Raw genomic sequence first — 16,353 nt, 5'->3', positions numbered from 1 at the left:
CGGGGTGGAGAAATGACTTCTCTTTATTCAAGGATAGATGAAGAATTGTCTACGTCTTACCTCCCTCATACCCTACACATGTGGGATTGGGTTTGGTTGTTGTTGTTGTTGTTGTAATCTATTAATGTATAAAGTGAGTGAATTTATCAATAACATTGTTGGAAATATCATCATTTTTTTAAAAGATAATAAAACTACAAACAACCACATCTTGTTTAACTAGACTCTACGGTTATAAAGTACACCATATTGCACAACATAAACATTGACAAAATACACCCAACAATCGAGTGATAACAACTGATGCGAAAGTCAAAAGTTCAAACGAAAACCGCAAAAATGACGAGAACTGCGAGAACTTTTAATTTACAAACATTTTCACATATGAGTATATTGATTTACCCATAAATATTGATGGAAAGTAAGAATGAACATAAAATAGTCTGAAAAAATAATTATATTTTTACCTATATAATCGAAGATATAATTTCTCGTTCACATGTGCATATTTATTTGTGAACATGTAAACATTTTATATGATTAACAGTTTAGCATGTAATTTGTGGTAATGATCATATGTTTGTTGATAATACGAACATTAATTAATATTTGAATGTAATTTGTTGCATTTAAATGTTTAAAAGCTATGAAATTAAAAAGTTCTCGCAGCTCTCGCATTTTTTTGTAGTTCTCGTTTGAACCTGCCCTGATGCGAAGTTGCAAACTCAACCTTCATATACAACTATTTATATATCAGTACCATAATTATACAAAGGGAGATGATACTCACACACTCAATATTGATCCATACACACCTAATTGACTATTATATCCTTACTTACAATAATAGAGGTTCAAGTCCCAAGATAAATTTAAGGACATAATTGTAAGTTTTATGGTAAAAAGTGTGTATGAATCAAGAACTGGTGTGTGAGTATCACCTCCCCTTATACTAATACTAATAAAATATATATTATAAGAAGTAATGTATGCATATTGCATTGTATGATGATACATATATTAGTAAACTAGTTATTAAGAGTAACTCTTAACAAGTTACAAATAAACAATGTGGTTATAATGTCTTAAACATAGCTTTAGTGCTATGTTTATAGAAATTTTTATAATAATTACTGTATAATTTATTAAAAGTTTTTATCTCGGGAATTTTAGAAGGTTACAAATAAACGTTGTATCTTATATTTTATTTTATTTATTTATTTTTGTAAAAAAATGAACTAAATTATAATATATTAAAAAATCAATACGTGTTACAATTGTATAAAAGTCAATGGCATTATTTTGCCGCAAAAATGATTTACACTTATATAACAAGAGGAGATCACTAGAAAGATGAAACTCCTTACAAACGTACAAGTAGAACGAACTACCAAGCTAAATTTAATGAAACCAGACAAAAGCTCACTACAATGATAACGACTAAAGAAAAATGAAGACCGCTAGAAAAATGAAAAGCACAAAAACACCGAACTAAGAGGCTATCCAATCTTTGAGTCGTAACGATCTTTACGTACCCTATTATTAGTTGTACTTGTAATCCAAGAATAATATACCATACAATATATGCATTTTGTATATGAATAAGGAGTCGTTGGGGTTAGATACAAGAATTAATCAATAATCATCCATCAACACAACCCAATAATTTCCAAATTTTGTTCGGCAATCGCATAAGTTTCTTGAAATTACAAGATATAAAGTTGGGAAACACATTATTCGTATTTGGAGTTGGAGAATTACTCAAAGTAATGTCTGATGTTGTGAAAGAGTTTCCTTTACATTTACGCATGTAAAAACTTCTTCCACCTATGTCCCCAATCGTCTCTGATGTATCAAAACCTATACCAAACAAAAATAAAGGGAAAATTGAAAAAGTATTTTAAAAGCTACTGAAAATCATATCATATCACAAATTTTTATTTTTATCTATATTTATTATGCATGATAAAAGTAACACGTAGTATTATTATTTGATTACTTTTTAGGCACCGATTTACTGTTGTTTATGTTGTGTTGGCTAGTTTCTTTGGCCTTAGTGGTGTTGTGAGCTTCATTGTTTTAGTTATATGGTATTTACTTTTTTCGAAAAAAGCTAAACAAGTACTCCGTATTATTAGTTTATAAAAGATATAAACAATATGGTATAAATAGTACGGTGGACGATTTTTCAGAAATTGAAGTAGGATTATATTCCTAATATTTCTAAATTTAGAAAGGAAAGAAGAAACAAGAAACTTACATTGTAGGCTAAAATGAGAAGAGTGCAACTCAAAAGTTGAAATGGAATGTTGATCAAGTTGAGGGCTCCGGCCTTCTGAACTGTATTGTTTCTTTACTATAGCCATCGTTTCCTTCACACTAGAACCCAGTTTCACCATTGCTCGAACCGGTCCCGGACTTCCTTGAACCGTTACATTCATTACAACCTTCGAGTTTCTATTATAACCCTGGTTAGTAGCAGAGATAGAAAGTTACCATCGAGAGATCAAGCTTTAACAACCAAATTATGTTATTATAGTAATTTATAAAGAGAAAAATATCGTGATTAATTATATAACCCTTATTTTGTAGTACATCATTAAAAATATCTTAATATCATCATAAATTAAATAAATTTCAGTTAAAAGTATAATTTTTTTTAATCATAGAAAGACATTAAACAAATTAGTGTCGACGCGAAATTGAGTGTTTTTTTTAAATACATCAATATCAATATCCTAGATTACAATGTGGTTATTGACAACACCATAAACCATGTCTAGTTTATGTAATTTATACATGTGATAGGTGTACACATGTCGCACGTATCTTACCTCGACTTTTTGTTGAGAAGGGAACACTAAATCAGGGGACGACCAAAAAGCGTCGGCACAAGCTCTACGTTGAAGAATCACTCCGCCGTGATCATCCGTACGACCACCACCAACGTCGATTGGTTTTATATCGGCGGCTGGCAACGCTGGTTCGGAGTTGCATCTCTTAATTGGCTTTTTTGATGATTCACGAATTACAGTCACTCGGCGACTAAGTTTGTTACTAGAACATGAAGAATGTGGAGGTTTGACTTTCCGGTTGACCGGGACTTTTCTATTGAGAGGCTTTTCTGACATTGTTGAGCCAAAAAATACTTCCTAATAAAATATGGTTGCGTAACTAAAATATATAGATAGATACAACTGATTTAAGTGCACGCATAATTAACTCTGTTTGATACTCCGTACTTTAGTAGTTTACCAAGTATGTATGTTAAGGTTTTGTTTTTCCATGTCATTTTACTTTTCTAATATATATATATATATATATATATATATATATATATATATATATATATATATATATATATATATATATATATTAAGGAGTACCACCGGCGATTCCAGAATTATAAGTCAATGGGTCCCGATTTTTTTTCACTACTAACTATATTAAAATTATATATGAGGTTCGAGTAGTATAATTTAGTGGTGTCATATACAATTTAAATGAAAAATTATAGATTTAAAAAATATATGAGGTCATACATTTAAATTTAGTGGTGTCCTATACAATTTACAGAGTATTTTCTAATAAAAAATTTTAAACTAGCGGTGTCCCGTGACCTCACGGGTCTCCACTTAAACTCGCCACTGCGGAGTAGATTATATTATAGAAGTAAAAATATAATATAATATAATTTTTAAAGTTTTAAAAACAAACTCTATGTTTAGACACGAGCTCAACATCACTAACATCAGATTGCCACAAGGTATCGATATCAATATACTTTTAGGACTTGGCATTAAGTTTTGGTACAATATTTGTGTAAGAAAAAAGTATATTCGATGATAAAAATACTTTAATCTAATGAACCGACCACATTTCCAACTCGTAGTTGCCAAATGCCGACGTAATGTAAGATTCTGACACCTAAAGAAACTTCCGCGTTCTTTCTTTCCTTTTGTCAATTATGTCTTCTTTTTTATTTCCTTCTACCATTCCCATGTTTTTACTTTCTACAGTTATAAAGGCATCTAATAGGGAGTATAATGATGATAATGATAATGATGATGATGATGATGATGATAATTGATCGGGTCTAATATAAGTACGTCAGCTAAATTGAAATTCGGTGTAATGAGGTGGGTGTTGTTGTGATGTTTTGAAAACGTAAATACCTTCTTTGATTCTAAAAGGTTGTTTTAGAATCATCAATCATTATGTTCTGGTCTTGAATTTTAGAATTACCTTAAACTTTAGTGTGTATGACAAAATAGCAATAATATGCTCTTGAATGATCCAAGTTCAACAACCTCCCAATGAAGGACGAGAACTATTATTTATGGTTTTCTAATTGTATGTGGTATCCGCAATAATTATTTCAAACATTGCACATAATCTGCTAACTAATGCACAATTAACTATCGTCTTCATAACTTATATTTGCGCAGCGTATAAAAGCGCATACAAATGCGTGACTACGCATATAATAATAATAATAATAATAATAATAATAATAATAACAACAACAACAACAACAACAACAACAACAACAACAACAACAACAATAATAATAATAATAATAATAATTTCATTTTCACAACATTTTATTATCATATTTTAGCGTTTAAATGTTTGAACTTATTTTCATTATACTATATACTAATTATGGACACAGCCCACCAATCATATTCCACCACATCACCACCTACGCCACAGTATAACAGTAACCCTCAAACGACATTCTTCCATCCCTTAAATACCTTCTCCCTTCTACCACCTTCTATCTTCTTCTTCACTCTTCCTCCACCAAAAAAAACCAGTCACGCTCCACCCTCACCACGCCAGCCGAAATCCCGTCATCACCGTCGATCTTCTTGCCGCCGATTTCTTCACTGCCGCCACACCCCACCTCCTGCCCCCACCCTCCATTTCCTGCGTTTAAATGTTTGAACTTATTTTCATTATACTATATACTAATTATGGACACAGCCCACCAATCATATTCCACCACATCACCACCTACGCCACAGTATAACAGTAACCCTCAAACGACATTCTTCCATCCCTTAAATACCTTCTCCCTTCTACCACCTTCTATCTTCTTCTTTACTCTTCCTCCACCAAAAAAAAACCAGTCACGCTCCACCCTCACCACGCCAGCCGAAATCCCGTCATCACCGCCGATCTTCTTGCCGCCGATTTCTTCACCGCCGCCACACCCCACCTCCTGCCCCCACCCTCCATTTCCTACGACTGAAATTTAACCCTAGAATCCAAATTTCAGAAAAGAATTCCCAAATCCCAAATCAATCATCGTCTTCCTTTTAGCTTTTAGGATTTCGTTTTATCTTCAGCATAGATGATTCAGAGATTGAAGAACAAAATATTTGTTGAAACCATTATAAAGAACTAAAATTATTCATTGTATATTGTTAGTTAGGCTTACACTGATGTAAACAAGGTAAGCTCTTATAATTTATTTTTTTGTTCTTTTTTATGGTTGTTTATTTTTATCTTTGCATTTGAAGTTTTGCATTTTTTAGGGCAAATCTGGGTGTGAGGAGTATATTTGCAAATACCGTTTCAGTTCCAAGTGTCTTAGTACCAGCAAAGACATTTATGTTAACATCCACATCAAGTTCTGTTATGGATTTTTTAAAGTGAAAGATGGTTATGGTCTAAAAATATTCAGGTTAGTAATTTATAATAAACACTAGCTCTGGATCAGTTGTATAACTTTCTTGATATGTTGGATTTTTTGCTAATAAGTCTAGAGCTGAAATTGGTTTTTGGTCATTGCTTCATGTGTTTGACTATGTTAAGAAAATGACTTGAACATATCATCTGCATTTATGTTAGAAAAATTATCATTGTATTATTTTTCTAATATTTTGTTCATGTTGATGTTAAGTTTAGAGCTGAAATTTGTTTTTTTGTATGTTGTTGCATCTGTTTATAGATAGTGAAGATAACATAAAATGAGGTGATATATACAAATTTGAATATAAGTGTATGTTTTAACATTAGCATTTTTTTCGTTTGTAGAGTTTTGTTGGTATAATGATATTTTGTTAGCAAGTTTAGAGCTAGAGATTATTTTGTTGTTCGAAATGTTTAGTAGGATAAGGTGGATGTGTGTTTTAATCTGACTACGATAGATATAGATTATTGGAATTTGCAGTATGAAGAATGGCTTTATGTTGTTGTTATCGTAAATTTAAATTGTCTCATTATTGATGTGTGGTCCTCTAATGGATTTGATTTGTGGACTTTGTGTTGTGTTTGTTTTTACAAAAATTTGTTCTCCGGTTGTTGTTTAGTGTTAAATATGGCCCCTAAGAAAAGAAAGAAGAGTTAGCGTTTGTGTTTCTGAAAGTATCCGTGCAAACTCGCCCCCACGTGCTTCAAGTTGATTTTCTATTGTTGTTTCAGGGTCCGCTGCTATAGCTGCTACCGATTCTTCCCAACTGCGCGATAGTAGGCAGAATGCATAAGGTATTTTTTGTTTCCATTCCAGCTTTCTTTATTCTATATTGGTTTTTTTTTTTTTTTTTTGCCTAACAAATTCGGACCGTTGTGGTGTAATGTCTTATATTGTTTATGTTTGTAATTGTAGTTTAATTTTCACGCATCTGAGTGCAGCCCTAATCTACAGTGTTGTGGTGACAATATCGTGATTTACATTTGCCTAATTGCAGCCCTTTTGTCTCAAACACCGTTTTGGTGATAAATGATTTACAAGAATGGGAGCCTTAATGTGCATGAAAAAACCCATGCATCCATCTTCATATGCATTTGGTAATTTACTTATTTAACTGTTGTTCTTCATGATTTTGTTAAACGTTGTTGATAATTAGCTTTTTAATGTTATAGTTAGGGTGGAGATTATATGTCATTTCAAACTTAATTACCCTTATATACTATTAGCTATCCTAAATTTGGTCTTTTTTTGTTTTAATTGCTGTCGTTTTATACAGGTTATGTAGCATATCTGGTGAAATGGTTAAGCAACTCCCTTCTGTCCGGATGCTTTCGATGTTTTATCTTCAGGAATGCCCAAGGTTCGATCCCTGTCTGTGTTGTTTTCCAAAATTTTATGCTGCTCTGGCATGTGTCCCACACATTCTCCATTTTAGGTTCTTAATATTTTTTAATCTTCAGTTTTTCTTTTCCTTTGCATGTTCCGATCGTTTTTTCCCCAAATCGTTTCATTTTTTACTCTAATCGTTTCTTCCGATTACTGCCACCACTATTGTTTTATCAACGGTTTGTTTGGTATTCTGCAAAATTGGCCTACACATATCTAATTCTACTATTAGGTTAGCCTAAATTTTTCCCTTTTTGATTCTAAATTTACCCCTTATTTTGTTCTGCAGTGTGTTTATGTTTTTTTTTGTTATTGTTGTAAATCTAGAGTTTTGTTACTATTTATGTATTTCTTATTTACTATTATTATTTTGTTTTTCTTAATTTCATTGAAGGAATGTAAGTGCATATATGTCTAATATTCAATGTCTTGCATATTTATGTCAATGTTGAGTACAGTTGCTTTTTCCTGTTAATTGAAGTTTATAAAACCTGAATAGTTTGTCATTTACTATTTGTGTCGGTTATCTATTAATGCTTATCTCCAGGTAGTTATGAGAAGTAAACAATAGAAGACTTAGGAATGTAAGAGGTGCAAGGTTCTATTCGTAGTACTAAAACTTAAGTAACGTCCATAGGCGAGACAACTAAGAGTAGGCAGCAAATTACAGTAACATAAAAAAAGATCTTCACAAATGCATCTATCCGATTGTTTAAGGACTTCTGTTTTCTGAGCCGTTGGGTGTTTAGACTTTTGATAACTTGCAATTATGTGGGAGTGTCGCATGTTAGTTTTGTATTTTACTGATAGTTAACGGTGTTTTGTCATGTGTTTTTAGTATTTAAGGGTTTTAATGTTGGTTTGTTATGTTGTTTATGTGTTTGGTGTTTCGACAGCTTCCTCCTAAGGGACTCATGCCATTACTGCACAATCTCATTGCTCTTCAGCGAATTCGCTCTCGGTACCGCCTATGACTGAAGGCATGGTCTATATGGTGGTGTAACTTTTTTTTTTCTTTTTCTTTTTTTTTTTTCGCGGAAGTTAGAGCTGCTATTAGTATTATGTTATGGATTTTTTTATCTCCCATTAGGTAAAAAAAATTGTTTACTAATGTGTCCACCGGTCCAAAGTTGTTGCCCTTAACTTTTATGATTATTTCAGTTTATATTTTGTTAACACCTTTAATTATATTGCAGTGATGTACACCATTGAGTTACAAAAGAGACAGTCGGCCCCATTGTCACACTTTACTATGGGTTCAATCGGGCGTTAACGGTTACGAACCAGAGGACGTTGATCGATACATTTATGCTGAGTTACCCGACCTGAGTAAGGATCCAAATGAGTTTAAAGTAGTCTCGAAGAATGATGATGATGCACTGACCCTGTGGATTACTAAACAAGAACGCACCCTGTACGGAAGAATTGTAGGATCTAATCGGATATGTAAACTAGAACCTAATCGTAACTACATTGTAACCGCAACTTCGTTAAACGTTGCAATTTTCTGTAATAAAACTAAGACCTTATCGGATATGTAAACACCAGCAAATATGACCCAAAAAAAAAAAAAGAAATCGGCCGCCGCAACGCGCGGCCCGACATCAATCTAGTTTTTTTGTATTACATAACAATTAACACGAATGTCCCGGTATCGAATAGTAGTTTGGTTGGTGATACGGGTCACTTGTGAGTATAAAATAGTCATGCAAGTTGAATAAGCGGCTCACGTAAAAATTAAAAAAACCAGCCCAATGGATTACAATTGAAGTTGGTATCAAAAGAATAAAAGAAGTTGGACGTGTGGATTGTTAGTCATACACATTCCACAATTCATGCATACATGACTCTTGCACGGCATGTCGTTAGTTGTCTATGTTCTCGTTAATGTAAGCATAAATTAGAAGAAGTTTAGCGTCTAATTGTCGGGCAGGGCCCAAAGAGAGAGCAACGTTATCAATTGTTCAGGGCCCAACAATTTTGGGGGCCCAAAATTTTTATATCGTTCCTATTATTTATAGGCATTAGAATTAGTAGTTGTAGCGGTAGAAGTTTTTTTTTTTTTTTTTTTGGAACATCAAAATTTTATTAATTAACAACCCTTCTAGCAAGCAGCTAGATGGACAAAAAACGGGGATTACACAGACTTTAAAAGTTAATCGTTCCAAGATACATTACATTTAGATCTACTAGAAAACCATAAAAACGACATAGAACAAATAGAATCAAATAAACAATGTTTCTTCATATTGTCGCCGGGAAAAACCACGCTATTTCTGAATCTCCAAAGAAACCAAAGCAACGCCGCTACAATTGAGTAAACCTTATTCTTCGAAGCTTCATTGAAAGACCAATTATCGAACTAACTCGTGAAATCAACCCATGAGCTAAACGTCGGCATTTGCACATTTAACCAAACCCGACATTTACGCCAAATGTCTACCGCTAGATCACAATCAAAGAACACATGAGAAACTGAATCTATCCCCCACGAACAGCAAACACGGCCCGTATCATCAATATCAACACCTCGACGGTCCAAATTCACTCTGGTCGGTAATCTATTAAGGGCCAAACGCCAAATAAAAATATTCACCTTTCGGGGAATACATCTAACCCAACGGGAAACAATGGGACAAGAAGATTGAAATGTCCCGTTCTTATTGATTATAAACGTTCCATATTAATTGATTTCGTTGCGAGGTTTTGACCTCTATATGAGACGTTTTTCAAAGACTGCATTCATTTTTAAAACAAACCATAACCTTTATTTCATAAATAAAGGTTTAAAAAGCTTTACGTAGATTATCAAATAATGATAATCTAAAATATCCTGTTTACACACGACCATTACATAATGGTTTACAATACAAATATGTTACATCGAAATCAGTTTCTTGAATACAGTTTTTACATAATATCATACAAACATGGACTCCAAATCTTGTCCTTATTTTAGTATGCAACAGCGGAAGCTCTTAATATTCACCTGAGAATAAACATGCTTTAAACGTCAACAAAAATGTTGGTGAGTTATAGGTTTAACATATATATATCAAATCGTAACAATAGACCACAAGATTTCATATTTCAATACACATCCCATACATAGAGATAAAAATCATTCATATGGTGAACACCTGGTAACCGACATTAACAAGATGCATATATAAGAATATCCCCATCATTACGGGACACCCTTCGAATATGATATAAATTTCGAAGTATAAAGCATCCGGTACTTTGGATGGGGCTTGTTAGGCCCAATAGATCTATCTTTAGGATTCGCGTCAATTAGGGTGTCTGTTCCCTAATTCTTAGATTACCAGACTTAATAAAAAGGGGCATATTCGATTTCGATAATTCAACCATAGAATGTAGTTTCACGTACTTGTGTCTATTTTATAAATCATTTATAAAACCTGCATGTATTCTCATCCCAAAATATTAGATTTTAAAAGTGGGACTATAACTCACTTTCACAGATTTTTACTTCGTCGAGAAGTAAGACTTGGCCACTGTTGATTCACGAACCTATAACAATATATACATATATATTAAAGTATGTTCAAAATATATTTACAACACTTTTAATATATTTTGATGTTTTAAGTTTATTAAGTCAGCTGTCCTCGTTAGTAACCTACAACTAGTTGTCCACAGTTAGATGTACAGAAATAAATCGATAAATATTATCTTGAATCAATCCACGACCCAGTGTATACGTATCTCAGTATTGATCACAACTCAAACTATATATATTTTGGAATCAACCTCAACCCTGTATAGCTAACTCCAACATTCACATATAGAGTGTCTATGGTTGTTCCGAAATATATATAGATGTGTCGACATGATAGGTCGAAACATTGTATACGTGTCTATGGTATCTCAAGATTACATAATATACAATACAAGTTGATTAAGTTATGGTTGGAATAGATTTGTTACCAATTTTCACGTAGCTAAAATGAGAAAAATTATCCAATCTTGTTTTACCCATAACTTCTTCATTTTAAATCCGTTTTGAGTGAATAAAATTGCTAAGATTTCATATTGAACTCTATTTTATGAATCTAAACAGAAAAAGTATAGGTTTATAGTCGGAAAAATAAGTTACAAGTAGTTTTTGTAAAGGTAGTCATTTCAGTCGAAAGAACGACGTCTAGATGACCATTTTAGAAAACATACTTTCACTTTGAGTTTAACCATAATTTTTGGATATAGTTTCATGTTCATAATAACAATCATTTTCTCAGAATAACAACTTTTAAATCAAAGTTTATCATAGTTTTTAATTAACTAACCCAAAACAGCCCGCGGTGTTACTACGACGGCGTAAATCCGGTTTTACGGTGTTTTTCGTGTTTCCAGGTTTTAAATCATTAAGTTAGCATATCATATAGATATAGAACATGTGTTTAGTTAATTTTAAAAGTCAAGTTAGAAGGATTAACTTTTGTTTGCGAACAAGTTTAGAATTAACTAAACTATGTTCTAGTGATTACGAGTTTAAACCTTCGAATAAGATAGTTTTATATATATGAATCGAATGATGTTATGAACATCATTACTACCTCAAGTTTAGTAGGTAAACCTACTGGAAGTGACAAGAAATGATCTAGCTTCAAAGGATCTTGGATGGCTTGAAAGTTCTTGAAGTAGGATCATGACACAAAAACAAGTTCAAGTAAGATTTTTACTCGAATTAAGATAGTTTATAGTTATAGAAATTGAATCAAAGTTTGAATATGAATATTACCTTGAATAAGAAAGATAACCTACTATATATAACAAAGGTTTCTTGATCTTAGATGATTACTTGGAATGGATTAGAAAGCTTGGAAGTAAATTAGTAAACTTGAAGGGATTTTTGAAGTGTTCTTGAAGTGTTCTTCCTATGATGATTATAGCTTGATTCTTGAAGTGATTTTTGATGAAGATGATGATTAACTACTGGAAAAATACGTTCATAATAGTGTGTGTGTGTTGAGAGAGAATTAGAAAGAGAATTGGAAGTGAAATGGAGTGAATGATGAGTGGTAATTGGTGAGTGGTGGGTGGGGTTAAAAGGAGTTCTAGTTAGTTGACTAGCTCATGGTAGAAGTTAAAATTGATTAGTCATACATGACATAATCAAGAGTGGAATCCCATGCTAGTTCCTATTGGTATATACCCATAGTAAGTACGTTTTGAAGCTGTGTATAATACGGGTAAGAATACGACTAGAATTCTTGATGAAAGAAAAGAATGGAAAAGTAACTGTAACCATTTTCGTTAAGTATGAGTGTTTTGATATATGTCTTGAAGTCTTCCAAAAGTATTTTAATACATCTAAATACACTACATGTATATACATTTTAACTGAGTCGTTAAGTCATCGTTAGTCGTTACATGTAAGTATTGTTTTGAAACCTTTAAGTTAACGATCTCAATTAATGTTGTTAACCCATTGTTTATTATATCTAATGAGATGTTAAATTATTATATTATCATGATATTATGATATATTAATATATCTTAATATGATATATATACATTTAAATGTCGTTACAACGATAATCGTTACATATATGTCTCGTTTCGAAATCCTTAAGTTAGTAGTCTTGTTTATATGTATATAACTCATTGTTAATATACTTATGGAGATACTTACTTATCATAATCTCATATTAACCATATGTATATCCATATATATATCGTCATGTCGTTTTTACAAGTTTTAACGTTCGTGAATCGCCGGTCAACTTGGGTGGTCAATTGTCTATATGAAACATATTTCAATTAATCAAGTCTTAACAAGTTTGATTGCTTAACATGTTGGAAACATTTAATCATGTAAATATCAATCTCAATTAATATATATAAACATGGAAAAGTTCGGGTCATTACAGTACCTACCCATTAAATAAATTTCGTCCCGAAATTTTAAGCTGTTGAAGGTGTTGACGAATCTTCTGGAAATAGATGCGGGTATTTCTTCTTCATCTGATCTTCACGCTCCGAGGTAAACTCGGGTCCTCTACGAGCATTCCATCGAACCTTAACAATTGGTATCTTGTTTTGCTTAAGTCTTTTAACCTCACGATCAATTATTTCGACGGGTTCTTCGATGAATTAGAGTTTTTCGTTGATTTGGATTTCATCTAACGGAATAGTGAGATCTTCTTTAGCAAAACATTTCTTCAAATTCGAGACGTGGAAAGTGTTATGTACAGCCGCGAGTTGTTGAGGTAACTCAAGTCCGTAAGCTACTGGTCCGACACGATCAATAATCTTGAATGGTCCAATATACCTTGGATTTAATTTCCCTCGTTTACCAAATCGAACAACGCCTTTCCAAGGTGCAACTTTAAGCATGACCATCTCTCCAATTTCAAATTCTATATCTTTTCTTTTAATGTTAGCGTAGCTCTTTTGTCGACTTTGGGCGGTTTTCAACCGTTGTTGAATTTGGATGATCTTCTCGGTAGTTTCTTGTATAATCTTCGGACCCGTAATCTGTCTATCCCCCACTTCACTCCAACAAATCGGAGACCTGCACTTTCTACCATAAAGTGCTTCAAACGGCGCCATCTCAATGCTTGAATGGTACCTGTTGTTGTAGGAAAATTCTGCTAGCGGTAGATGTCGATCTCAACTGTTTCCGAAATCAATAACACATGCTCGTAGCATGTCTTCAAGCATTTGTATCGTCCTTTCGCTCTGCCCATCAGTTTGTGGATGATAGGCAGTACTCATGTCTAGACGAGTTCCTAATGCTTGCTGTAATGTCTGCCAGAATCTTGAAATAAATCTGCCATCCCTATCAGAGATAATAGAGATTGGTATTCCATGTATGGAGACGACTTCCTTCAAATACAGTCGTGCTAACTTCTCCATCTTGTCATCTTCTCTTATTGGCAGGAAGTGTGCTGATTTGGTGAGACGATCAACTATTACCCAAATAGTATCAAAACCACTTGCAGTCCTTGGCAATTTAGTGATGAAATCCATGGTAATGTTTTCCCATTTCTATTCTGGGATTTCGGGTTGTTGAAGTAGACCTGATGGTTTCTGATGCTCAGCTTTGACCTTAGAACACGTCAAACATTCTCCTACGTATTTAGCAACATCGGCATTCATACCCGGCCACCAAAAATGTTTCTTGAGATCCTTGTACATCTTCCCCGTTCCAGGATGTATTGAGTATCTGGTTTTATGAGCTTCTCTAAGTACCATTTCTCTCATATCTCCAAATTTTGGTACCCAAATCCTTTCAGCCCTATACCGGGTTCCGTCTTCCCGAATATTAAGATGCTTCTCCGATCCTTTGGGTATTTCATCCTTTAAATTTCCCTCTTTTAAAACTCCTTGTTGCGCCTCCTTTATTTGAGTAGTAAGGTTATTATGAATCATTATATTCATAGATTTTACTCGAATGGGTTCTCTGTCCTTCCTGCTCAAGGCATCGGCTACCACATTTGCCTTCCTCGGGTGGTTACGAATCTCAAAGTCGTAATCATTCAATAATTCAATCCACCTACGCTGCCTCATATTCAGTTGTTTCTGATTAAATATGTGTTGAAGACTTTTGTGGTCGGTATATATAATACTTTTGACCCCATATAAGTAGTGCCTCCAAGTCTTTAATGCAAAAACAACCGCGCCTAATTCCAAATCATGCGTCGTATAATTTTGTTCGTGAATCTTCAATTGTCTAGACGCATAAGCAATCACCTTCGTTCGTTGCATTAATACACAACCGAGACCTTGCTTTGATGCGTCACAATAAATCACAAAATCATCATTCCCTTCAGGCAATGACAATATAGGTGCTGTAGTTAGCTTTTTCTTCAATAACTGAAACGCTTTCTCTTGTTCATCATTCCATTCAAATTTCTTCCCTTTATGCGTTAATGCAGTCAAGGGTTTTGCTATTCTGGAAAAGTCTTGGATGAACCTTCTGTAGTAACCAGCTAGTCCTAAAAACTGGCGTATGTGTTTCGGAGTTTTCGGGGTTTCCCACTTTTCAACAGTTTCTATCTTTGCCGGATCCACCTTAATACCTTCTTTGTTCACTATGTGACCGAGGAATTGAACTTCTTCCAACCAAAATGCACACTTTGAAAACTTAGCGTACAATTCTTCCTTCCTCAATACTTCTAACACCTTTCTCAAATGTTCACCGTGTTCTTGGTCATTCTTTGAGTAAATAAGTATGTCATCAATGACAAACTTGTCAAGGTATGGTCCACACACTCGGTTCATAAGGTCCATGAACACAGCTGGTGCATTAGTTAAACCAAATGGCATGACCATAAACTCGTAATGACCGTAACGTGTTCTGAAAGCAGTCTTTGAAATATCATCTTCTTTCACCCGCATTTGATGATACCCGGAACGTAAGTCAATCTTTGAATAAACAGCCGAGCCTTGTAGTTGATCAAATAAGTCGTCGATTCTCGGTAGTGGGTAGCGGTTCTTGATGGTAAGTTTGTTCAAATCTCGGTAGTCGATACACAACCTAAATGTACCATCTTTCTTCTTGACAAACAAAACAGGAGCTCCCCACGGTGATGTGCTTGGTCGAATGAAACCACGCTCTAAAAGTTCTTGTAATTGGCTTTGCAGTTCTTTCATCTCGTTGGGTGCGAGTCTGTAAGGAGCACGAGCTATTGGTGCAGCTCCTGGTACAAGATCTATTTGAAATTCAACGGATCGATGTGGGGGTAATCCCGGTAATTCTTTCGGAAATACATCGAGAAATTCTTTTGCGACGGGAACATCATTGATGCTCTTTTCTTCAGTTTGTACTTTCTCGACGTGTGCTAGAACAGCATAGCAACCTTTTCTTATTAGTTTTTGTGCCTTCAAATTACTAATAAGATGTAGCTTCGTGTTGCCCTTTTCTCCGTACACCATTAAGGGTTTTCCTTTTTCTCGTATAATGCGAATTGCATTTTTGTAACAAACGATCTCTGCTTTCACTTCTTTCAACCAGTCCATACCGATTATCACATCAAAACTCCCTAACTGTACTGGTATCAAGTCAATCTTAAATGTTTCGCTAACCAGTTTAATTTCTCGATTCCGACATATATTATCTGCTGAAATTAATTTACCATTTGCTAATTCGAGTAAAAATTTACTATCCAAAGGCGTCAATGGACAACTTAATTTAGCACAAAAATCTCTACTCATATAGCTTCTATCTGCACCCGAATCAAATAAAACGTAAGCAGATTTATTGTCAATAAGAAACGCACCCGTAACAAGCTCCGGGT

At 33.8% G+C, this 16,353-nt stretch overlaps 1 protein-coding gene across 1 annotated transcript; it reads right to left on the bottom strand.

Annotated features, from left to right (window-relative positions):
• Positions 1–1,642: 1,642 nt before the first annotated feature.
• Positions 1,643–3,131, bottom strand: LOC139862797 (uncharacterized protein At4g22758-like). The gene is made up of 3 exons (XM_071851430.1): positions 2,835–3,131; positions 2,261–2,468; positions 1,643–1,860 (listed from the first exon to the last, which is right to left on the bottom strand). The coding sequence occupies exons 1-3, from the start codon at positions 3,129–3,131 to the stop codon at positions 1,643–1,645; spliced, it is 723 nt and encodes a 240-aa protein (XP_071707531.1).
• Between the last annotated feature and the right edge of the window lie 13,222 nt (positions 3,132–16,353).

This window comes from Rutidosis leptorrhynchoides, chromosome 1 (genome assembly GCF_046630445.1).
Source record: "Rutidosis leptorrhynchoides isolate AG116_Rl617_1_P2 chromosome 1, CSIRO_AGI_Rlap_v1, whole genome shotgun sequence".
Lineage (NCBI taxonomy): Eukaryota > Viridiplantae > Streptophyta > Magnoliopsida > Asterales > Asteraceae > Rutidosis > Rutidosis leptorrhynchoides.
The sequence above is the reverse complement of the archived record's forward strand: the minus strand, read 5'-3'. Positions and strand labels throughout refer to the sequence as shown.

Coding starts and splice junctions, on each gene's coding strand:
- LOC139862797 (XM_071851430.1), bottom strand. CDS start 3,131: ATGTCAGAAAAGCCTCTCAATAGAAAAGTCCCGGTCAACCGGAAAGTC. Junction 2,469..2,834: donor CTTCTCAACAAAAAGTCGAG/GTAAGATACGTG, acceptor GCTACTAACCAG/GGTTATAATAGAAACTCGAA. Junction 1,861..2,260: donor TTCTCATTTTAGCCTACAAT/GTAAGTTTCTTG, acceptor TGTTTGGTATAG/GTTTTGATACATCAGAGACG.